The sequence below is a fragment of the Tasmannia lanceolata genome, unplaced genomic scaffold (genome assembly GCF_043159265.1).
Source record: "Tasmannia lanceolata isolate RefF3 unplaced genomic scaffold, GAP_Taslan_0.1 ptg000008l, whole genome shotgun sequence".
Taxonomy (NCBI): Eukaryota; Viridiplantae; Streptophyta; class Magnoliopsida; order Canellales; family Winteraceae; genus Tasmannia; species Tasmannia lanceolata.
In genome coordinates this window covers 15356912-15382298 of record NW_027518685.1, presented here as the reverse complement: position 1 = coordinate 15382298, position 25387 = coordinate 15356912, and the positions used below count along the sequence as shown (strand labels likewise).

The window sequence follows — 25387 nt, the reverse complement described above, 5'->3', positions numbered from 1 at the left end:
CTCAAAATCCAAAACAAACAGGGACTAACAATTAACAAAGGGAAATGTTATCCGCACTACTATATTTTGACGATCACACTCCTCACTTTATTAAAGTAAGGTATTGCCCACACCATAGGATTATCCAAACCATCCATTGTGGAATGTGGAGACTATGTCAATGTTGACAAAGAAAAACACATACAGAACTTCTTCAGATGGAATACAGTAATATTAATATAAACTAGGATCATATGTATATGTTGGAATTAACATCACTACCAAATGGGAAGTTGAAATTTCCAATTCGGGTCGGGTCGGGTTGCCCGACACCCCAACCCGACCCAACCCGATTATCAATTCGGATTTTTCCAAACCCTAACCCAACCCAATTTGCGAAAAGCTTAACCGGACCCAACTCAATTTTGGGTTGAACCCGACCCGAGTTGCACCCCTTATTATTAAGAGGAACTTGGATAACTTTTCAAAGATTTTCCTCACTCATTTATATCATAAAGGAAATTTCAGGGAAGAATTACTCGTTAATCATGGGGGTTTATGTTCAGATGTAATGAAATGGCTTGAGATTCTAACTTTGTAGATTTTTCTTTTGTCCCCTCCCGAGGCCCTGCTTATATTGTTCATTTTTATTAATAAAAATTTACTTTCTCAAAAAAAGTGAGTAAACATAAAAGGTGCGCTTGGACTATTGGAATTAGCCACTGGAATTGTGATCCTATTCTGATTGAGGCGTTTGGTTAAAAAAAGTGAACGGATTCAAGAGGAGGAAATGGTTCAAAAAAGTGAACGGATTCAAGAGGCGGAAATGAACTAAAGAGATGAAAAATGCTGGAATATGTTTCCCGCCCGAAGAGGTGGTATTCTGATTCCATCCTGGTTGGAATGAAATTTTTATTTGAATTATTTTTTCCATTTTGGTTTCCAAGGTAATCGAAATCGGAGTCAGAATAAGATATTTCAATTCCTGATTCTCGCAAAATAAGGTCAGAATTGTGGTTGTCAGTTGCACCAATGGATACAATCATATAGACACGGCAAAAGCAGTTGCCTCACAGAGTCTGTTAGAAACGAACCTAAAGGCCCATCTTATTAGCATTTTACGATCAGCAAACTCGGTATTATGTGTGATTTGCAACAAACAAAGGTATTATGTGTGATTATTCTCACACATGGATCGTGAAAATGGGTCATTATCTTCTTTCAAAACAAGCAAGAAGCCCTGCAAAACAAGCAACAAGCAAGAAGCCCTACCAAAAATAAAAAATATAGTGTAAACATGGAAAATGAAGTTCTCATAGGGTCCAGAGTTTTAGGCTTAGGCCCAACTTGTTATTTGGCTAAAAGTATTGTGCGGCCCGGCCCACTCTACTTCATAGGATGATTAAAATCGTTCATTTGTTGGACCATAACTTAAATAGGATGTAACCCCGTAAAAAAATCTTCATAGAATGATCCTAACCCTCTGACCTGTACACGGCGTGCAGTCCCTCTGCAAATTGGAGGGTTAGGATCATCCTATGAAAATGATTTATTTAAGTTGTGGCCCAACAAAATAACGGTTTGGATCATCCCATTAGGAGGGCTCGAAGATACTTCTTGAAAAAAAATTGACTTAACAGGCATACACATAAAATCTCATTTTTCCTTGCCATGCATCAAAAGAACAACTTTAGATGAGGCTCAAGCCCGATGCAAGCAAATTACAGATTTACCCTTGCCTGATATTTACACTACTATGTTTTAATAATGAGCCGAACAGACCTCGTCCTTTCTATTTTGATTGGTTGCTGAGAGCTTTTTGGAAATGGTAATTGCCTGACAACTAATTAAATAATAAAAAACAAGGTGAGTTAGTCCCATTATCAAAACACCATTATCAAAACAAGGTAGTGTCAATAACGAAAGTGATTTGCTAGGGACTCACGGAAAGGCATTCTGCGGCTCGCTGTTACATGAAAGAAAAGTCTACAATCGGGCTCACTTTTCAGCAGATTTTGTCTTATTCATTTAATTCATATGCGACCTTACAAAAGCCTGCCACGAAATGCATTTCTAAAGTCTCCAACAAAGCGAATCCCTAATTTAGAGGAATTTAGAAGCGTCCATTGCAGAAGGCATTTCGCGGATGATCTGTTGCATCAGACATCAGCCACATTGGCTCAATTTTCAGCTGATTTTGTCTTCAGTCACGAGCGACCTGCTGTCAGAAGTAACATACCATCTCCAAAATGCTTTCTGCAATGGACGCTAGCAAATCCCAATTTATAATGTTTTGAGGTTTATCAGTTCTCTATAGTCAAAATCGTGGAAACAAACAATATAAATCCTAAGATTTTTTTTTTCTCAAAAAGTATTTTTCTTGGAATCCAAACAGATCTTGATAAAAGAAAGTCGTCAGTTTTGTATTGTCAATGTACAAGATATTAGGGCGTAGTTTTTGACCTGATGAAGAAACAGGGAGGGGGAGCAAGAGGGGAGAGGCCGTGAAGTGGTTCGTTAAGGAAATATTTTTGTAGACTCGTCGTTTTTGGCTGCTGAGAAATAAGTGAGAGAGAGAGAGAGAGAGACTTTTTTTCGAAGGAAAAATTGTCAACTGGTGACAGAAAAATACGAAAATAGTGAATGGGTGACACCCTTTTGAAAGTTGGTGAACGGAGGTCGAAACACCTTTTTCTGACATGGCCTTTTACCCAAATACCCCTCATGGCAAAAAGAACACGTTATACTAGATTTTTCTCTCTCTTACTTTTCACCTACCAAAGTATACCGCCTACCTCTTGCAAATTTCTCCATTAACGCCTGAAACCCACGAAGTGTAAGTGAAGGTTAGTAGCTTATCTACTCTCTTAGGATTAATGCTTCCATTAATGCGTTTGAACCCTGTCTTTAGTGTGTGATAATAACCATGTCTGTATTGTGTGTGATAACCCTATCTTTATTGTGATTGATAACCCTATCTTATAACCCTTTTAAAATTACGACTTAGGGCTTCTGCTTCTATTATCTCTGAAACTGTTCTTATAGAGTTGGTACGCTACTAATAAAGTTGGTATTAGTGTTTGATGACCCGAATATAGACGGTTTATGTAAACCCTTTTGTACATGAATCACAATTTTTTGCACTTGATAATCCCTTATTTGCTGTTGGTAAGTCCCATATATTTACCTGATAAACTTGTTTTGACACGTATGGTCGGGGACAAACGACTTCACTAATCCCTTATTTGCTGTTGGTAAGTCCCATATATTTACCGAAGAAGTATGCCGTTCGATGCAAGGTAGAGGGTTGAAAATGGCGTATAATGGGTACTAATCATATGACCTGTGTATTAGTGAAGTCGTTTGTCCCCGACCATACGTGTAGAACTAAATTAAGGGGCAATGATCACCCTCTTGTCACAGCAGTTTGGGTTGCTCAGACAATTTACGCTTATTTGCTTGCCCAGATGATGTGAGGACGAGGATGATACGAGAATATATCAAGATGCATTGGGGTATAATTATAAGCTATTGGAAGGCGTACAACGCGATGAACATCATACTTGAGATTAAGTGTGAGAATGTGGAGGACTCTTATCGAATATTGCCTGCACTTACAGTTCAGATGATGAGAAGAAATCCCGGCAGCTATATGCGTGTTTTCAGAGCCAGAGATTTACAACCTAGGGGAGATGATAGATTTGTTCGTGAAATAATCAAGAGGGGGGTGAATTGAATTTAACTCAATATTAGGCCTTTTGAAAATTACCTATGAACCCTAATTGGAATTTTTCTTCACTTAATTAAATATTTGGTTAGTGCAAATATAATTGAAGAACAAAATGAAATGCCAAACCAAGCAATAATGGAAATGCAAGAGTGAGAAATGACACACCGATATATAGTGGTTCGGCCAACGGCCTACTCCACTCTACTCAAGGTCGCACTTGAGGGATTCCACTATTGGAGACCTCCACGATGCCCGGCTCCGAGGCGGTTACAATTCCAAGGGATATTAAACAAGGATGCCCTTACACCTTTACAAAGACTCTCCTTCTCCGCCGAGTTCTAAGCGGTTGCTCTCTAGGGAATTAAAAACGGAATGCCCTAGCCACCTATACAAGATATGAAAGATTGATAGCTTGGCTTCTTCTTGAAAGCTTGATGCCCTTTGTAATTCCTTGATTGCTCTTCAATAAAGATTTGCAAGTGATAGCTCTAAAATATCCAAACTCAATAGGTTCACAAGTGAAAGGCAAGTTTGGGAAAACCAAAAATCTTAAGCTTGAAAGGGTTGCAAGTTAGCTTGAGTGCTTAAGAGGGTTTTTCAAATGATCAAGAGAGAGGAAATAATCCTCTAGATGTTGTATAAATAGCCTCTCCTCAAAATATGACCGTTTGGGGGTGTAGATAACAAAAATCAACTTTTAAATCAAAACCCAACGGCTCTTTTTTGAGCTGTCGCAAGGTTCTCGGAGTTCCGAGAATCATTCTCGGAGTTCCGAAAAATATTCTCGGAGTTCCGAGAAATTTTCTCGGAGTTCCGAGAAAATGTCCAGACGCTACTGGACCTTTTCTCGGAGTTCCGAGGGAACTCTCGGAGTTCCGAGAAGCCTAAAAAATCTGATATTTTGATGTGTGATTTTTGGCTTTTGGAACTTGACTCCTATGATAATTTTGGAATGTTTATGAGGGTCCCAACATGTTGGTCCACCACATAAGCATTCACTAAACCGTTGAAGTTCTTTAAGTGTTATTTGAAAAACAATTTTGAAAACACTTTGAAAATACTTTGCCTTGACTTGAAACTCTAAAGAGAAAGGATGTACACTGATACCTATGCAATCTTCGATCCCTCTTTAGCTTTGGTCTTCAAATGATCTTCCATCTTTGGATGCTTGCTTGAGTGATGATGTGAGCTACACTTAGCTCCTTTGGCTCTTGTTTGGTACATCTTCAAGCATGACCAAGTTGAGTGTTGGTTTCTTCAACGATCAATCCTATCTTAAACACAACACTTCAAATCAAATTGATTAGTATTCAAAAACACAATCAATTATGTTTAGAATCATCAAAACAAGATTGGAGAGTAGACCCTTGGGCTTACAGTTCGCTTATTTTGGACATTTGGTCCTAGCATACGGTCTTTTCATCGAACACTCAGGCCTATAATTTTGGTTGATGGGACACATCTGCGAGGGAAGTATCTAGGAATCTTATTGATTGCAATCAGGGTCGATGGTAACAACGGTTTATATCCATTAGCATTTGGGGTTGTTGAGACGGAGAACGAAAATAGTTGGAGGTGGTTTTTTATGTTGCTGAGGCAGTACGTATTGGCAGCGGAGATGAACATATTCACCATATGCTCCGATTGACATAAGGGGTTGTTGCAGGCAGTGCCTAATATATTTCCCAATTCTCATCATAGTTATTGCATGCGTCACCTCGCCGCCAATTTGCGATCGGAGTTCAAAGATGTTCTACTTGAGAGATTGTTTTGGAAAGCCGCACGGACTTTGAGAGAGAGTGTGTTCAGAGAAACAATGGAGAAGATTAAGGTGAGGAATGAACGTGCACACAAGTGGATAAGTGACATTGCGAACGAATACTGGGCTAGTTTTTATTTTAAGGGGAATAGGTATGATGTATTGACTACAAATAGATCGGAGTGTTTCAATGTTGTCCTGAAGGATGCGAGAAGATTGCCGATTGCATCATTGGTAGAGCACAGTAGACATCAGACTACAGACTTCATTCAAAAGCGTCAGAAATTGGGTCATAGTTGGCAAACAAAGTTGACTCATTACGCAGAAGAACGTATAACATTAGCGAGGGAAGAGAGCCGCCAGTATACAACTTATCGAGTTGGGGTTCATGAATATGAAGTACGGTCCCTTGAACATACAAACTTCTCAGATATTGTGATGACTTCTTTTTTGTTATTTTATAAAGAATGGTTGTAATTGGAACATCAATACATAAACAATTTTTTTGGATATAGATATGCTATTTGTTATCTATTTAGTTGTCGCTCTCCTACATCTAAACCATGAAAAGGGACTTATCAACAGTCAGAATTGGATTACCGGCACAAACAATAGGATTATCAACCAATTCCCTAGGTTATCAACTAAAATCTAGGTTATCGACTCTCCCAAAATAGGTCATCAACCAATCCGAAGTGAGGTTATCAACACTCAAAATTGGATCATCAACACATTCCCTTGGTTGATAAAGCTACTGGAATTCAAAATCCAGGTTATCGACTCCCTCAAAACGAGGTTACCAACATTCGAAAGTGGGTGATCGACCGAAAAATTAAGGTTACCAACCTCCCATTTTTTGGGTCATTTACCTTGGAATGTGGGTTACCAACCCAGAAAAAGGGTCACCAACTATTTTTCCGTCCGAGGAGTGAAGCTGCTGGACTTGAAAAGTAAGGTTACCAACCTCCCATTTTTTGGGTCATTGACCTTGGAATGTGGGTTATCAACCCAGAAAAAGGGCCACCAACCATTTTTCCGTCCGAGGAGTGAAGCTGCTAGACTTGAAAATTAAGGTTACCAACCTCCCATTTTTTGGGTCATTGACCTTGGAATGTGGGTTATCAACCCAGAAAAAGGGTCACCAACCATTTTTTCAGCCGAGTAAAGCTGCTGGAATTGGAACTTAAGGTTACCAACCTCCCTTTTTTTGGGTTATTAACCTTCGAATGTGGGTTATCAACCCAGAAAGAGGGTCACCAACCATTTTTCCAGCCGAGTAAAGCTGCAGGAATTGGAATTTAAGGTTACCAACCTCCCTTTTTTTGGGTTATTAACCTTCGAATGTGGGTTATCAACCCAGAAAGAGGGTCACCAACAATTTTTCCAACCGAGTAAAGCTGCTGGAATTGGAACTTAAGGTTACCAACCTCCCTTTTTTGGGTTATTAAACCTTCGAATGTGGGTTATCAACCCAGAAAGAGGGTCACCAACCATTTGTCCAGCCGAGTAAAGTTGCTGGAATTGGAACTTAAGGTTACCAACCTCCATTTTTTTGGGTTATTAACCTTCGAATGTGGGTTATCAACCCAGAAACACACATGTCTAAAACCTGTTTAAATTTACAAGTTTCAATATTCAAATTGAAACACAAACACAAATACACTTCCATAAAACCTGCTTACATTTACAACTTCTCCACATTCATAAACAAGTTCACAATTCCATAAAACCTGCTTACATTTACAACTTCTCCACATTCATAAACAAGTTCACAATTTCATAAAACCTGTTTCACCAACCAAGTTCTCCACCCATTCACAAACACAAACACACTTCCATTAAACCTATTTCAATTTACAAGTTCTCCACCCATTCACAAACAAAAATACAGACCATAACAACTTCCCTTGCCATTTAACAAATCCTCTGCCAATCTCCATTAAAAAATAAAGTTTGATCATCAGAAAAAATAAACATCCATCAACATTAGAAGGTGTTCTTATATAAGTGTGCAGTCCCCAAACTCTCCTCGTAAAAATCTCTCACAGAGTTGTAGTCGAAATTCATGAATGTCTGTCGGCCCAAAGTTCAGTGGTTGACCATGGTAGAGATGCTCAATCGCTTTTAGGACAAAAGCGCCGCAATCAACCCTATATAAAAGCATGCATTGAATGAAGTTACTTTTAAGCTAACTACGAATGAGATAGGAATACTAACAAAAAATTGAAAGTTTTAAGTTTGAACCCACCCATTGTTCTGCTTTCGGAAGCCATCCATCTGTGAATATGGAAAGTCATCGATGTTGCAACCCCGGCCCTTCAAATATTCCTTCATTAATGCTACCTGAATTTAAGACAACGAAGGAATATTGAGTGTTATACATATGGAAGTAACTTTAAATGTTACGGAAGATGTTAATTTACTTACAGTGGGAGATGCTCGCTCCTGAAATGAGTCCCCTTCCATGAGTTGAACTCGACCATCTTTTTATTCACCATATCAACAAGCACAAGAGCCCAATGAAAGTCTTGACAGCATGGGATTACAAGCATCACAATATCTTCTGACGGGATATGGTCAAGTGTACGATGCAACAGCTCGTTCGCCAACCGATCGGAGTCCAACTTATTTTTGTCATCCATTGAATCACGCCCTGAAGTCTTATATCCCTGTACAATGAAATGAATTTTGTGGGAACACTAAATCATGGATAAGTTGTAAAGTAACATGTATAGCTACAAAAAAGCCTCTTACATGTACTGACGAAGGAATATATACAATCCGTCCAATCAAGGCATTGCTGGAGGCGCACAAATACTTCCCATATACATCCAACACCTACAACTACATCAAGTGTCAAAACAAGTTTATCAGGTAAATATATGGGACTTACCAACAGCAAATAAGGGATTATCAAGTGCAAAAAATTGTGATTCATGTACAAAAGGGTTTACATAAATCATCTATATTCGGGTCATCAAACACTAATACCAACTTTATTAGTAGGGTACCAACTCTATAAGAACAGTTTCAGAGATAATAGAAGCAGAAGCCCTAAGTCACAATTTTAAAAGGGTTATAAGATAGGGTTATCAATCACAATAAAGATAGGGTTATCACACACAATACAGACAGGGTTATTATCACACACTAAAGACAGGGTTCAAACGCATTAATGGAAGCACTAATCCTAAGAGAGTAGATAAGCTACTAACCTTCACTTACACTTCGTGGGTTTCATGCGTTAATGGAGAAATTTGCAAGAGGTAGGCGGTATACTTTGGTAGGTGAAAAGTAAGAGAGAGAAAAATCTAGTATAACGTGTTCTTTTTGCCATGATGGGTATTTGGGTAAAAGGCCATGTCAGAAAAAGGTGTTTCGACCTCCGTTCACCAACTTTCAAAAGGGTGTCACCCATTCACTATTTTCGTATTTTTCTGTCACCAGTTGACAATTTTTCCTTTTTCGAATTCAGGTTGAGTACCATTAAACCGGGTCGGGTTCGGATTTATTTCAATTATTTTTTAGCAAAAGCTCAACACGAGACTACCAAAATTTCACGACACTACCAAAATTGCATAGGAAGATTTTTTTCGAATTCATGTTGAGTACCAAAAAACTGGGTCGGGTTCCAGTTTATTTCAATTCATTTTTTAGCAAAAGCTCAACACGAAACTAACAAAATTGCGTAGGAAAAAGCAGACGAAGGTAAGAAAATAGTGTCCGAATGTTTCATTCCCCCTAAATTAGGGTATCTCTATAAAAACTTTCTACATTAATAAGAGAAGAAAGTCATTGACTTCCTATCTTATCGAGTCAATAGACACTCGTTCGAGGTGACGACTCAACCTACTAAAGAGTCAAGTCCATATTGTGAGTTTGTCTAGTCAATAGTCTCCTATAATAATGTCTAGTTGGATGTGAACGTTACTTATATCAAGTTTTTGACCGTCCGTGTTCATTGACAAAAAAAATTGATTGCTGAACGTTTTCTGGGATTGGATGCATGGATTTTATAACGCTGGATTGTAAAATCCTGTTTACAAGCTAAAACTTAGATTTTACAATCTCAAAAATGTACAATCCATGTTTTAGCTTATAAAATCAAGACCATTGATCATATAGAACCTAGTGAGCATCCCATATGGACTCGGGATGGGGTCCCATCCCGAACGGACATTGCTTGCACAAGATAAAGGATGGGTGATGATATTTTCACCCCCACTGCAGTACGCATTCGCCCTCTTTTAACGTGATTTGATGTCAAAAAGCATTAAATTTGCCCACTGTTCATCCTATAAGGGGGCGAATGCGTACTGCAGAAGGGTGAAAATATCATCTCCCTAAAGGATCACAAAATTCAACAGTTTAATGTTTTCGTTGGAACACTAAGGCCCGTTCATTTACGATTCCGACAATTGATTGCCACTCCAATACCGATTATTTTTTTTGAAAAGGACTCCAATACCGATTATTGGACTCAATGTTAAACATAATATTGAGGTATTGGAGCGACAATCAGTTGTCATAATCACGAACGGGACTAAGGAAGGCATGTTCGATCAAGGGGCCTAGATCATCAGACCAAGGTATTCTTAAGTGTCTCTCAGGAAGGAGGTGTAAAACTGAATTTTTTTAGCCTTTTTCAATAGAATACTGGGGAAGTGATATATTTGCCCAATTTTCTTCGATGGCGCTTGAAGTGTTAAAAGAATAGTCATAAATACAACAATGAAGGCTACGGGAAAAAGAGTCCTATACATCGCATCCTAATTAGTAATACAAAGGCTCCGGGAAAAAGAGGCCGATACATCGCATCCTAATTAGTAATACAAAATGTTAGATAATCCTTTCGTGGGCCAACCTCGTTTTTGGTGGACGTGTAAATTGACATCCAACCTGTTTTAATGGGTGGTCATATCAGATTCAAGCCTAAATAACCAAATGACGTATACCCTCTATTTTAAACTCGAAGCTAGATATTTTTTTGGTAGGTAACCTGAGTTCAACCACAAGACCTCACCTTAAGAACAAAGCGTGGACCAATTGCTCTAGAGGCTCAATCCCTTGAACCTAGATATATACTAGGGAAATTGTATGAGCACAACCACGTTTTAATAACTGCACAGGTCTAACTTGTCTTTTCTGTTTTAATTATCCTGTAAGAGCTTTTTGGGAAGTGTAATAACCTTTTGACGGTTCTTTAAATACTAAGAGACAAGATGAGTTAGTGAAAAGATCAAAACACGGTTGTGGTGATATCATTTCCATATATTTATACTTCGCATATCAGAATCGCCGGTAGGGCCCGAAAGTGATCCAATGCATCTACTTGGCGGGTCATATTGTGGGTCGTTGAATGAATGGTGAGATTGTCTGATAAAGTATATATAGGTGGCTCTTTCATAATCAACCAACTAGAGGGCCCACTTTTGTTGGAAGTTGTTTCAAATAGAAAACTACGAGAACAACCACTTACATTCTCGCTTTTACTATCAATCGATTGAAGAAATTTTGGGCATCTGATCACGCAAAGGAGGAAGAAGTGAGGACCAATATGTTTCTTTGAAGAAGCGTAGACGTTTCTTATCATTTCTCGGTGGTGTTTTTGCAAAGATGTCACTATTTTGCAAACTATAATCCTTTAGTAATGATTTTTTCAAAAGTATAGCTTTTATAAAATAATTTATTAAAAAGACATTTGAACCTACTTACGCCTAATAGTTCATTAGACTCCCACGTTTTGGTTACAAAAATGCCCTAAATGATTTCATCATGCTCGGCTTTCAACAAACAACGGGGCGAATTGCGAATTAATTAGCTGGGGATGTGGTGAACTGTCATCTTTGGAGATGTTTGATTTCCTTCCTCTGTGATCTGTACCCTTCTTAGCTTTCTCTTGTCTTGTATCTTGCCTCTATAACTCCTCGGCCTTGGTTTGCCCCCTTGTATATATTGATTTCATCATTTCTAAAAAAGGTCCTTCAATCATGATTTGCTTATAGCCTTTATCATTTCCTTCTTCATGTTCCTTCCAACCTCTTTGAGTGCCTCCTCTTTTCTGACCAAACCCCAAATTCACCTTCTGAAAAAGGCTTGCACAGTTGAAACAACCCAATCAAAACTACATCTATCCCAGCATCAGCCTCACAACTCGCAACCCCATTGGATCTTCTCATTTAAAGATGAAGAAGATCAAAACCAATACTTCTCTCCAAAGTATTACTTCATGTTGAAGAACAAATCCTTGACCCTTGAGCTAGAATCTCAATCCTTCATAGTGTCCCTTGTACATGAATCTCATACACTTATATAGCCTTATGTTAATGTGTAATTGGTTAGAGGTCAGGGTTTAGTGTGAGGAAGAAGAATGAAACAAGATAGAGACTAAGAATCAACTCGAGACTTTGTTCATTAGAATCGAAGGAAAATGATTTTGAATAAAGATTTTATATGAGGGAAATAAATATTCTCCAATTATATCTAATGACATTCTACCAAACAAATTAACCTTTTGTTTAGGATTTTGCCATTCACGCGTAAAGAATGAATTCTTCACCCATGCGAAATTCTCACCTGACATCTCTAAATTATAACCCACGCAAGGTGCACAATACGCCCAACCTCTTTTCAACAATCAGTGCATCTTCTTCACCCTCCCAACTCTAGTGTGCTCCGCGTGTTCTGGGGGGCGTACGTTCCCCTACGACGCGCCAAGTGTTGCAGTGTTACAAACTCAGGGGCATTTTCGTCATTAAAGAAAGCTCCATAATGCCTTGTGCGCAATACGCACCACATGTTTTCCCGCGTTAAGTGTTGGTAGAAAAAGCAAGGAAAGATTCCGCACTCGGGCATTTCGGAAAGCAAACGAACATCTTTAAGTTCCGCCTAGTGCGTCTTACGCACCCCCTTTTATCTAAAGGCATTGTGTAAATTTAGTAGGTCCAGCGAGCAGTGTGCACGTATGAGCTGAAAAGCAAAGGAATGCTTAATACGCACTCCGCGTAGTGCAGAAGGAACCCTTCACAGTTAGGCCTATTACCGTTTCCTCAGGTAAAAAGGCAGAATATCCTACGTGTCAGTATCGTGAAAGCGTGCCACACACGCCTTACCTCACTCCGTCAAAACTAACGGCGCCCGTACAGCCGGGAAACGAACAGACTCTGACGAAAATATAAATACCGTTTTAAAAATGCTTTGTTACTCTTCTCTTCCTCCACGACGATTAGTCTCTCTCTCTCTCTGAAACCCTAGGAAGTACGTTTTATTCACGTCACGTCACGGTCTCGAGGGTTTTCATTTTCTTTTACAGAGATTTTTCGTCTGTTTGCGCGATTTTTCGCTGATGGAGTCTGAGAACATGAGAAATTCGTGAATCAATTATCGAGACCTACTTTTCTTCAGAAAAATTGAGGATTTTACAGTCCTTCGTCTTTCTCGCAGCGAATTTCGGATCGTTTTGACATAATGATGGAAGGATCCTTCGTGTTTTAGGGATTTTGTGTAGAACTTGCGGTGCGATCTTTGAAAACTGGTAAGGAGCGATGGAATTCGATTTTACGAGTGCAATTTTCTGTTCCGTGGATCTCAATCACTCAGTCGTGTTTTTTTTTTCCTGTTATTTTTGGCAGCCGATTTGTTTGCTTCTTTTTATTTATGTAACAGAAATTCATGGCCTGAATCTGAAAACCTAGTCTTCTTGAGCTGTAATGGCGGAATGGACTTTATTTACTTCTTTTCGCTGTGAATTTCATTTGGTTAGGACCTGTTAATATTAGGAGTCGCCCTACTTTTGGTTACTGTAGCTGGTTTCCTGAAGTTGATATTTTTTTTGTTTTATGTGCTAGTTTTAGCAATCGGTTTTGTTTTTTATTCAATTCAGAGAAATTACTTTTCGGATATTGACAAAAAATAAATTCCGTCATTGAGTTTGAAGGCCTTGTTTTCTTGACAGTAATTACAGATTTGACTGTGATTACTCTCTTGACCTAGGCATGGGCAGGGTCTTCTCGAAGAAAAGCATTTGCTTTGATCTTTGGAATGAAACGGATACAATTGGATTATAGGTAGAGGAATCGATTCGTTTCTCCTTTTGGTCTCTCGCTCGAGTTCTAGCAACTCATTTTTTTTTTTTTTTTGGGGATTTAAATAGAAAATTAACTTTCTGCAACCGATTTTGTTGTTTTCTGGTTTTCATTCTAATTTTGGCAACTTGTTTGGTAATTTCCTGTATTTAGCCTTGATTTTGGCTTTATGTGGTGGGAAAAGATCATTTCTTTTGTGATTTAATGCAAAAACGCTTCAGAGGTTTCTAAAATTCGATTTGAAGTTGAGGGTTGTTGGTTTAGTGCTTTCTTTTTATAGTTTGGAAATTCAGTTTCGGAAAGGATCTCTTGAGGTTGAGGAATTATTCTTGTTTTGTGGATCTGTTTTCCCTTTAGTTGTGAGGATTGTTCTGTGGTTTTTTTAGGCGGTTTTATTGATTTTCTTCTTCCTGGAAATTTCCAGCCTTTAGAGGTGACATCATGTTTTAATGTTATCTAGTTTGGCTGGGTTTTGATTTATTTATCTATGTTTCTGTTTGGAGTTTGTCTTCTCGCTATGATTTTCTCCTTGGTCTATTTGCTAGTTGTTTGATTATTATATATGTTGTGAACTTGTGATAGAAATAAAGCGTCTTTGAATTAATTAAAATTCAGATGCTTGTCTGCATTGGATTATATTTTCCATTACTTTTCTTTTCAGGACAACTGGAAATACAAAGTTCTTTTTGGACCATTCTGGAAGGATCCAGAATTTTTCATCATAAACATTATAGTTTGTAGAAGATTTATGAGTCTCTTATCATCCAGTGTATATATGAGCGAGCATGGGTTCTGCATGTTGTGTTGCTGCGAGGGACAAAACTATACCCAGCAGAGCTGTCATCCAATCTTCGAGCAGGAATGTTAGATATTCTCCATCGTGGAGCATTCAATGGGATAGCCGAGCACATATAGAGGAGCGCTTAGATAATCATGTGCGGTTTTCTGTTGACAACTCCGGGCGTCATGGTTCAGAAATTAAGGGTGGGTTGGAAGCAGAAACAGAGAGTTTTTCAGATGGAGGTAGTCCCATGGAGAATTTTCGGACACCGACATGGCAAAAGTCCCCAGTTTGTGAGGGAGCTGCTGGGAACTCCAGAGCCAGTGCTTTAGGTAAAACCTTTTGGATTTATTTTTATTTAAATTACCCAAGTAAATATCCTGTCCCATACCATAGAATTATAGTAATAGCTAAACAAAAGTAAAAGTGATTCTCAACTATTTCTTCTTGCTTTGATGAATAATATCGGAGAAGTTTTCTGTCCCGTTAAAAATGATAAACAGGTTATCTATTTGTGTCAGATTATCTTATCCGTAGTTTCATGGACCTTTTACTTTGTGTTCTTTCCTGCTTTGCAATCTTATGATTCCTAGCGTAGCTACAAAATTATCCAAAGAATTGAGAAGTGCTTGAAAAAACTCGATTTTGATGCCCCATTTTAAATCTTAAAAGATCCTGAATAATTTTTATTTTTTTTTGCAATTTTCGAATTAAATGTGAATTCTCCAAATTAAACCCAAAATTTTCAAATTAAACATGATTTTAACGAACCGTTTTTTAATTTGTCATGCTGTCATACATTATTTTTGAAATTTAAAATTATTGAAGAAGACTCTACAGTGAAGATAAATTCACATCCTAATCTAGCAAACATGTGCACTTAACCATCTGTCATGCATTTGTTGTGTCTTTTAATGTAAGTATACATTCTCGCAAATAGAAAGTCTCATTTTTCTTTATTTTTCCTGAAATCTTCCTGGACATTTTCGAAATTTTCCTACTTTCGCCTTGTCGAATTATTCCTGAACCTTGTAACTATGATTGATGCCTTGGATTATCAGCTAACTTCTTTGTACAGTTTCTTGCTCCTTCCACTGATTCATCGGCTCCTTTCTACTCACTCCACTATTAAGGGGAAAATGCATACTATTGGCTTATGCTATCTTGTGTCGGTTAGTGTGATAGGTCTCTTGTTAACTTGCATTGTTTCTCATATGTTCCACCTCCGACTGTAGTTGTCTTTTTCCCTATGACCTAAACTACTTAAGTGTAATCAAATGGCCTTTTGTCATTATTTTATAGCTCTACAACTATCTTGCAGCAGATCTGGGCAAGTTCATCCAAATAGCAAAGGTTGACACCCTCACTCCCTCCTCTGTAGCATTTATCACAGCTACACTAGTGACTATTCGCCAAACTTAACGATTTACCGGCAGGTATCCTATTCTCCTCACTCCATCCCCGATTTCTTTCTCTGATTCTGCTCTTTATGCCCATTAGCATGTTCGTATTCCTCCACATTTTCATTGCTTACTTAGTCATTTGAATATCCTTGCATACAATACTTTTGTTAAACAAAACGTGCCACCTTTTTTTATGGTTTACTGTTCGAAGCAACCGTCATGGTTCACTTGTTATTTCTTCTGTGGTCCATTTTGAGCTTGAAATCCCATCTGAGTTTGTATCAGTTTCCAAATATGCATAGGAAGTGACCAAGCCATTTCAGGTGTAACATTGATGTCAAAAAAGTAGATTGCACTTTAGATTTACAGTTTCCTCAAAATGTGGCGAGCCCCCGCATCCTTAATTAAGAACTCATTCTATTTCCTTTCAGGCGCGTGCAGAGCATATTTCCTTTCATCACTTCAATGCAATTCCATGAAGAATCATATTTCCTTCTAGCATTGATCATAACTGATTTTGAAGGTGGAGTTCGAAAGATCAAGACCGTTGTTTTTGAAGATCTTGAAAGCCTAATGATAATTGTGTCCAACAAGATTTGGGATCCTGGTGGATTAAATTGTTTTTATTCAATAATTCGACCTTGAGGACAAAGTTTTTTGTAAGGGGGAAGGAATGATACATACCTCTTATCGTGTATGTGTTGTAGTTACAAGTAGTTATTAGATGGTTGTTTGTGTTAGGGTTATGGGTGTTAGTTTTAATTATGTGTCATGTTAGTGGGGTAAATGGGCTGATGATGTGGCTCTCTTTGTGTTTGTATTTCACTTTATTTCAATGAAATGAGGAGAAGATAAAGTTTACAGCAAAGGAGACTTTGTTAGGAGAGTCATGGTTCCTCTCGAATCGAGCCGTTAGGAGGTCCGGTTGCCTCGAATCAACCTCTCACCTCCCTCATTTCTATTTTCTATTTTGTTTATTTGTGTTACGGCCGATTAGGCACGTAACAAGTGGTATCAAAGCCGTTGATCCTACGCCATGCCTGTGTCTTCGGAACTTTTGGAATCCATACGAGATGATTTCCGGCAAATCAAATTGCTTGTTTTGAATATGATGATAGAACACCAACGATTTGCGGAAGGTTTGAACACAATCAGTATAGAGATAAAGGAAATGCGCAAAGAGTATGAAAAGTTGAAACTCGAGAAAGCTGACATCCGTGTAGAGAAGAGTGCAAGAATTGATGGTGACAATGATGGTTCTGTTGACTACTCTGCGAAGGATTATGCCGACTTTGTTCAGTCATTTGATCCTTTCATCACTTCAATGCAATTCCATGAGAATCATATTTCCTTCCAGCATTGATCATAACTGATTTTGAAGGTGGAGTTCGAAAGATCGAGACCGTTGTTATTGAAGATCCTAAAGGCCTAATGATAATTGTGTCCAACAAGATTTGGTATCCCGGTGGATTAAAGCGTTTTTATTCAATAATTCGACCTTGAGGACAAGGTTGTTTGTAAGGGGGAAGGAATGATACGTACCTCTTATCGTGTATGTGCTGTAGTTACAAGTAGTTATTAGATGGTTGTTTGTGTTAGGGTTATAGGTGTTAGTTTTAATTATGTGTCATGTTAGTAGGGTAAATGGGTTGATGAGGTGGCTCTCTTTGTGTTTGTATTTAACTTTATTTCAATGAAATGAGGAGAAGATAAATTTTACAGCTAAGGAGACTTTGTTAGGAGAGTCATGGTTCCTCTCAAATCGAGCCGTTAGGAGGTCCGGTTGCCTCGAATCAACCTCTCTCCCCTCTCATTTCTATTTTCTATTTTGTTTATTTGTGTTACGGCCGATTAGGCACGTAACAAGATATGCATAGGAAGTGACCAAGCCATTTCAGGTGTAACATTGATGTCAAAAAAGTAGATTGCACTTTAGATTTACAGTTTCCTCAAAATTTGGCAAGCCCCCGCATCCTTAATTAAGAACTCATTCTATTTCCTTTCAAGCGCTTGCAGAGCTGGAGAATAAGTCTTCTGGGAGTTTGGCTAGGAAACTTAAAGACCATGGGTTAATTGCTCATTACAGCGATTTACATGACAAAATGGTAGAATGGTCTCTAGGGGGATGGGCCTCTAGAGATCACTTGGCTGAGGCTTTGCAGTTCAACCTAATGTTCTAGGTTCAATCCCAGCTTACCTATCAGGAAAAATGGTAGAATGGTCTCCAAATCCAAACTGAAAATACTGCAAGGAGAGATAGGACTTCCTGTGTTATTTTAAGAATTGTTGGTTGGCGACAGAGAAATTGATGCTTTTCTTTTAACACTCCCATAAGTGTCATCATGGAGCTTCCTGTCATTTTTAAGTTTGGTTAATCCATTCATAAAGTGCTCTATTTTATGCTGTTCTGAGTTGCATGTACGGCCTTCTGGTTGTTCTTATGGGCTTAATATGTCTAGAGTTTCTCATTGGTTTCACATTCTTGTTGTTTCATCATAAAACCATCAAACTTATTCTAAGGTCTTTTTGCAGGCACGATAGAATACTTATCTTAGAGCTTCTGTGTTTTCAGAGATGGCAGCTCATGGACGGATTTGTAGCTTGCCGGTTGTATTTCAAATATCAGACCTTTGGCATACACTCTCTCCTTATCACAGATTATACTCTAGGTCTTAGTCAATGGATGCTAGTGTTGTAGGTTTTGTAGGTGACCACAAAGGATTGTGCCTTTTCCCTGGGATCCACTTTGTAGACTGGTCTCGTTTTGTAAAGGATAAATTTAGTTTATATTGATAAAGTTAGTCTATGTTACTGTGCTGGGGATCTCCTCAACAAGACTTGCACTGTGCCATTTAGCTTTACCTTTTATCGGTTTGAGGACTTGGCTTTTGTAGTCCAAGTGTTGGTTTGCGTTGGTGCTACAGTAATAGAATAATATAAACACAAGCTCCGGACTTAAATTTAAGCCAAAACAAAACCAAGCACATACCCCAATAAATGACAAAAAAGAAAGTAAGATATGGTGCTGCCTAAAAGAGAAAACAATTGAGAGAAGAGTAGATCTCCTTGCATAAACCTCAAAATCATAATTAATCAAGAACTTCCCAAGAGAGTTTTTTACATCATATAAATAAACTTTGTTCACCTCTAAACCAATTTCGTTTATGCCTTCATGGACACAAAACATCCTAGACCTTTCCTACACACTTTCTAACTTTAAGGTTGTGTTCGGCAACCATTCTCCTGATTCTCATTCCGGAATCAAGAATTATAATACATTTATTTTAGTGATCCTAGCAATAGAATTGTGTTCAGTAAACTCATGTCCAAGAGTCAAAATGTTGGTCCCTCTTCAGCGCATTAGTCCAACATAATGAAGCACAATACTTGCTAAAACTTCACTTAGAACGAGCTTGGTTGACGGAGTGGAATGGATCAATTGTTCTAAGAAAAAAAACCAAAGAATATCGTAAGAAATTACCTGTTGCAGTTTCTTCCAAATCATGAAACTCTACAAAATCAGCTTTCAAGTTTTAATGAGAACACATCCCTAATTAGGGGTGGTTATTCGGTTTAAACCGAACCGAATAGACCGAAATTTGGTAACCGAAATAATTTCGGTTACCAAATTTCGGTAACCGAAACCGAAACCGAATAAAAATTCGGTTATAACCGAATTGTGGGAGAAAAAGAGGGAAAAATCAAAATCTCGGTTTGGATCGGAGGGCTAGGATCATCCAATCGAAATGATTTTTTGAGCACAACCTAATTAAGTTGTGATCAATCAAATGGACGGTCTTGATCATCCTACGGAGTGCACATGTAGCACTTTTTTTTGGAAAAAATGGTATTCATCCATAATTTTGGTTATTTCGGTTATTCGGTTAACCAAATTTTTGTTGTTGTTGAGAAAACCGAATAACCGAAACTGAAACCGAATAACACAATTTCCAAAAAAAAACCCGAAACCGAACCGAAAAGAAAAAAACCGAACCGAGCCGACCAATTTGGTTCGGTTATTCGGTTTTAACCGAATAATGCTCACCCCTATCCCTAATAGCATTAGCCCCCATCACATTTCCTTCCCAACTAACATTTCAAACTACCATTTCTCTCTTTTCTTTACTGTCAGCTACTATTTAAACTAAAATTTGCCCAATGGGTAAGCAATGCTAGGCAAAACATTCATCCATTACTAAACCAATTTTCAGTGTTCTTATCAGCTAAATTGATGATCAAACAATAAAAATTTAAATTTTATAAAAACTGGATAAAACAAACAGCTAGAGCAGAAATTCTCAGGCCTCTGAACGATCTGATCCCGGTCTGCAATGAAACCAGGGAAGTCGTCGTGAAAGTGGCAATCCAAGACTACTCCTCTGTGTATGACCTCTCCCCTCAACACATTGGTGCTTGCATCATATAATTGAACGCTCTGATAAAAAAGAATTAACAGGGTTTTTTAGCGAGAGAGTAAATTTTCTCTGGTTTAGAACTATGCTCTATATTTCTAAATGAAAATTGGATAATGAAAATAACTAGAACAAAATCTGTAAGTCATTAGATGGCTTAATAAAGCCCAAAAACCTCCTTGGTGGTTTGATTCCCTTTTTGATGAGATCTTTGATTGGATGACACTCTTCTCGTGGTCTTTTCTCATGTTCGGCGTTCTTCTAATCAAGTGGCCGATTGACTTGCAAGAGATGGAGTTTCTAAGGATGCTCTTGCTCTTTTTGGTTCTTCCCTCCTTAATCCTGTGTTTTCGCTTATGTATTTGCCTTTGCTTAGGCTCTTCTTTGTATCTTGACCACCCCTGTCTTCTATCAATAAAATGGCTATCATTTAAAAAAAAAAAGAACTAGAACAAACTCATAGAGATACGGAATTTTCACAAGCAGAAGCACTACATGATGTTTCTTGTCCAAATTAGAGCTTCCATGTGATGACCTAGATCTCTTATAGCAAGAATTCCCCAATGCATGTTAGGATGTTACTTTTTCACACAACCATCAAACATTTCCAGAAAGCAAGTAAGCTCTTCCACTTTTCTTACGGAGATTCCAGCCTGTTCCAAAGATGATGTCTTACCACCAATTGAAACAATTGAATGCTCTGGGCCTTGAAGTATATTGCCAAGGAAAGCCACTTACACTTGCTTTTTTCTCAAAACACAGCGAATGAGTCCTGGGTAAAGATAGTCTCTGAATCGGTTGTGGTCTTGACTGAAGTGATGTTGGCTAGGGACAATGACAGATGGCGAAAGAAGAAGACAGTAGTGTTGTGAGCTAAGATTGGTTGGGTGTAGATGGGAAAGGCAAGCAGCATATGATAAGGGTCTGTAAGCAGGGTGCACAGTGTTAGCTGCGATAGTGAACCCAACCATTTCCCTGAATTGCTCGGTATTTAGGGTTGGAACATGTTAGATTTAACAGGATTAGGTTTTTGAGAAGCGCCAAGAAGATAGGTTGGAAAGGGAAGAGAGAGAGGAGGAGGAGGAGAGAGAGAGAGGGGGGGGGGGTACCCCATCCCAGTCAGAAACAAGGTGATGATGATCGCTGTGATTGGAGAACCGCAGGTTGGAGATGCCGTTGGAGGGAGGGCTGGAGAGCTCCTTCCTGGGAATGGGAGGAAGGATCACGGTCATGGCATACAGATGAATTGAAAACACTAGGGTTTTCTCCACTGACAGATTTACTTAGGAAGAGTTTTGGATTGCAGATAAATGATGGAGAAAGATCAAGTGTTTTTGAAGCTCTCTCTTTTTGAGTGCGTAAAGAAGAGACGGCGCAGAGAAGTGAGGTCAGATCATCCACTTGTCTCTGATTTTTTTGAAATCAGCGAGTTTTAGAAGGCAAAAGATGGTCATGCTAGTGGATTATATGGGAAGTCGATTTATGCTCACAAACTGGATTGTTGATAATGAAATTTCAAAGGTTTTTCTGTGGCTGATCTCTTTAGGATGGGGGAAAGAAACATTAGAGGACAGGAGACAGAAGAGAGCAATGGCAGTGATGTGGAAGTCCCCTCCTATGCGGGTGGATCAAGCTGAATTTTGATGGCTGTTCTTCTGGAAATCCTACCCCGGCCAGTTTAGGAGGGTTTTTCAGAGATGGCAAAGGGGAATTTGTAGGAATTCTTGGGGCCAATTGGTCGAACAGGTACTAATGAAGTGGAAGTAAAGGCTCTCCTAACTGAATTACAGATTTTCAATGCTAGGTTTGATGGTCAGATGATTAATGCAGAAGATTTCCTTCTTAACACAATCATTTGGGGAACTGGAAAGAGTAGGGATCTATGGTACTTCGCAAACGAAATTGTTAATTTATCTAGGATAGGGATTAGTTGTTGAAGCTAACAGTCTTGCTAAAACTTTGGTCAAAGCTGGAGTTAGTAAAGATGTGCTTACCGAGGGGCAACGTTTGTTCCTTGTAATTATTATCCTTTTTTTGGATGTTCCTGCTACATGAATATTATTATCTTTTCTATGAATAAAATGTTTCCTCCATAAAAAAAAAGGAGGAGTTCAGTTCATCCACTTGCCATTCCTATGTAACAAGGACATACTCCATGCTCTAAAGATTTGCCACTTTGGATACATGTGGGAACGCATGACAGGCACTTGTTTTATCTAATTGAATCAAATCTGTTTTTATATTTTGTCTTATCCTTTGGTATTCTTTATGACTTACATTTGTGTTTTTGTAATTTAACTCATTTCTATTTATCTGGGTACATTCTTCTGAAATTTTTACATGTATTAAGTGTTTCATTCCATACTATACAACAGCTGTATGAGTTCGCATGTTGATTCATTGAGGTTGCCATGTCTGACAGTTTTTTGTATCTGTCTGGTACCCTCAGAAGTGACATGCTCCTGTCGTGTCTACTTATTCATGTTCTGTGTGGTTTAAAATTTGGATGAAGTCCTTAATATTACTACTTATTCATGTTCTGGGTGGTTTAAAATTTTGATGAAGTCCTTAATATTACTACTTATTCGTGTTCTGGGTGGTTTAAAATTTTGATGAAGTCCTTAATATTACTTAAATCAACAATTTGTCTTCCTGCACTGATTCTGTTGATGTTTTTGACATCACACGTTCGATCCACTGTGTATGAAAGCATTTTGTATCTGTACGTTTCTCCATATCTAGAAACCCTGTATGTTTCTCCATATCTAGAAACTCTCTATGTTTCTCCATATCTTGACACCCTATTTTTCAATTACTATAGGCTTGTTTGTTTCTGTGTATGCTCGAGACAATAGAATTTAATTTGCATGAGCAATGTGTTAAGTGGCCAAGACCTATTCAGCCACAAAATGAGAGATTTCTTACTTCCCCTAACCTGGAGTTATTTGGATTTCTTCAGTACTGTCATCTATTTAACTTAACCATAGACATGTGTCATCTATTTAACTTAACCATAGACATGTCAGTCAATGTGAAACATGAGCACAAGGTGCCAGATGGGGCGATGGAATACCCACATGTCTCACACGTCTCATATAGTTTCATGTTACAATACAAATACACGTGAATATTTCTACATAAATATATCCATTTTTTTAATGGTATACTTGTATAAATATAAATATATATCGGAAAAGTGTTGCTACTCGGTCTTGTAGCTGAGCTTATCTACTCGATCGGGTTAAATACAGTGGGGGCCCACATTGTTTGGGTGATCCAAACCATTCATTTGAAAACCCCTTACCTAGATAGGGTCTCCACAAAAAATCAGACCCATAGGATGATCCTAACCCATCCAACAGTGGAGGGAAAAATGGGCAGATTTGTGGATAAATTGTGTCTGTCCATATATATATATATATATGTGTCTGTGTGTGTGTGTGTGTTTTTAATACATATGTAATATAAGAAACAACAGAAATAAATTAAGGTTTTGTCTGCATTCCCATGTTGAGTTGCTTCTGACAGCATGTCGGCACGGCAATTTGGAAGTGTAGCATCCTTTTAAGATGTATTACACATATCCATGTTTTCTTCTGTGAACTATGTGTCTCTATATCTAGTGTAACAGCTCAATGGAAATTTGTTCTTTTATATTCTACAATCTAAAAAGGGAACTACGATATCAATCACACCTCATTTTTCATTCTGTTTCATAATTCTAATTTGTTGTTTAATTAGACATCTTTCCATTATTTGTTGTATATTTTTCATCTGATATTGTTATGCGTGTTGAACAGATCTATCCTCGGGAAGCAATTTAACTGCTGAGGTGCGTTAGAATTAGTTGGGGTGCCTTTAATAGAAAGAAAAACTTTTTCATGTTTATCAAGTTGACTACTCCATCTGATCTTAGTTTGTCATTCCATGTGACTTTAATTTATAGGAAAAGGGTCTGGCAAAACCATCAACAGTAATGATCGCATCAGACTCGAAGTGTTTGGTTTCTGTACCTTCAAATTCCTCTTCATCAATGCCTAAAGCAGACTCTTCATCCTCCCAAAGTCACATGCTTCCCAGTGATCCAACTCCTTCAAGGCGAGCACGCCGTTCACCAGGATATCAACTTTCGAGGCAAGTTTCTGACACCTTAATTCCGGCGTTCCAAGTCACTAAATCATATATTGGGATCTGAAAACAATCTCTTTTGCTGTCTGTATCTGTAGCAATGACTTCACCATGGGTTCCCATGGCGGGTCTTCAGATGGTTGGTCTATGCGCACATTTTCTGAGCTCGTTGCCTCTCAAAGAGAGAGATGGTCTTTTGATGGTGAGAACATGAGTTCCAGCCACTGTAAGATTACCAGATCCAACAGCCGGATATTAGTTTCTCCCTCTACAGATTTGCAAACATGCGGGATATGCTCAAAGCTCTTAACAGAAAGATCCTCATGGAGCAGTCAGAAAATCATAGCCAGCAACGAACTCTCAGTAGTTGCTGTTCTGGTTTGTGGGCACGTCTTCCATGCGGAATGCTTGGAACACTCAACTACCGAAATAGATAGGTACGACCCGTCCTGTCCTGTCTGTTCCATTGAAGATAAAATGGCCTCAAAGATTGCCAGAAAACCATTGAAATCCGAAGTTGATTTGAAGGGAAGAAACAAAATCTCCAGAATTGGGGTCATTGATAGTGATATCGATGGTGAAGCTGTGTCTGGCCAGCGAAACAGAGCCAGAAGAGAGGGGAAAGGTCCCAAGATGGGGACTAGTTCTAGCATGAGGAGCTCCTTTGCAAGGCCCTTTTTGAGACGACACTTTTCAATTGGGTCGAAATCAACTCGGCCTGTGTCGGAAAATGAATCTACACGAAGGAAAGGGTTCTGGGCAAGATCCCTGAAGGAATGAGCTTCTCTAAGGTAGTAAAAGGTGAGCAGCTCCTACCATTGCTTATATGATACTTTACTCAATACATGTGTTACTGAAATTTTCCTTTGTTTTTTTACACTGCTAATCAATACAGTATTTCTCTACCCTGGTGTCATCTTTTGAGACTTCTTCTGCAAACTGTAGTCTAGTTGTTTCGTAGCACTGGGACATTGAGTTCTATGCACCAGAAACCCTCAGTAAACTCGAGCACAAATGACATTAGAATGGAGAGCTTTGAGAACTAACAATGATTATTTAACTCAAAGCTCAATGCTTGAGATCTTCATTTTGCAAATTTCGACTAGTAACA

General features: G+C 38.4%; 1 protein-coding gene and 1 long non-coding RNA gene across 4 annotated transcripts; one reads left to right on the top strand and one right to left on the bottom strand.

The window, feature by feature from the left end:
• Nucleotides 1–7525: 7525 nt before the first annotated feature.
• LOC143883293 (uncharacterized) lies at nucleotides 7526–8005 on the bottom strand. Its single transcript, XR_013252354.1, has 3 exons — nucleotides 7896–8005; nucleotides 7717–7811; nucleotides 7526–7618 (listed from the first exon to the last, which is right to left on the bottom strand). It is a non-coding gene; the product is annotated as an uncharacterized LOC143883293 (long non-coding RNA).
• Nucleotides 8006–12665: 4660 nt separating this feature from the next.
• LOC143884534 (uncharacterized) lies at nucleotides 12666–25181 on the top strand. Of its 3 annotated transcripts, none has more exons than XM_077388158.1 (5): nucleotides 12666–13002; nucleotides 14214–14665; nucleotides 23949–23980; nucleotides 24095–24282; nucleotides 24375–25181. In XM_077388158.1, the coding sequence occupies exons 2-5, from the start codon at nucleotides 14338–14340 to the stop codon at nucleotides 25054–25056; spliced, it is 1230 nt and encodes a 409-aa protein (XP_077244273.1). In that variant the 5' UTR covers nucleotides 12666–13002; nucleotides 14214–14337; the 3' UTR covers nucleotides 25057–25181. The 3 variants fall into 3 exon arrangements, with proteins under 3 accessions (XP_077244273.1, XP_077244274.1, XP_077244275.1); XM_077388159.1 differs by lacking the exon at nucleotides 12666–13002 and adding an exon at nucleotides 13388–13534; XM_077388160.1 differs by lacking the exon at nucleotides 12666–13002 and adding an exon at nucleotides 13828–13985.
• The last annotated feature ends 206 nt before the right edge of the window (nucleotides 25182–25387 follow it).

Bases quoted from the DNA above. Each gene is read 5' to 3' on its own strand.
- LOC143884534 (XM_077388158.1), top strand. From the start codon at position 14,338: ATGGGTTCTGCATGTTGTGTTGCTGCGAGGGACAAAACTATACCCAGC. The intron at 14,666-23,948 runs GTAAAACCTTTT...CGTGTTGAACAG, and splicing joins CTCCAGAGCCAGTGCTTTAG to ATCTATCCTCGGGAAGCAAT. The intron at 24,283-24,374 runs GCAAGTTTCTGA...CTGTATCTGTAG, and splicing joins CCAGGATATCAACTTTCGAG to CAATGACTTCACCATGGGTT.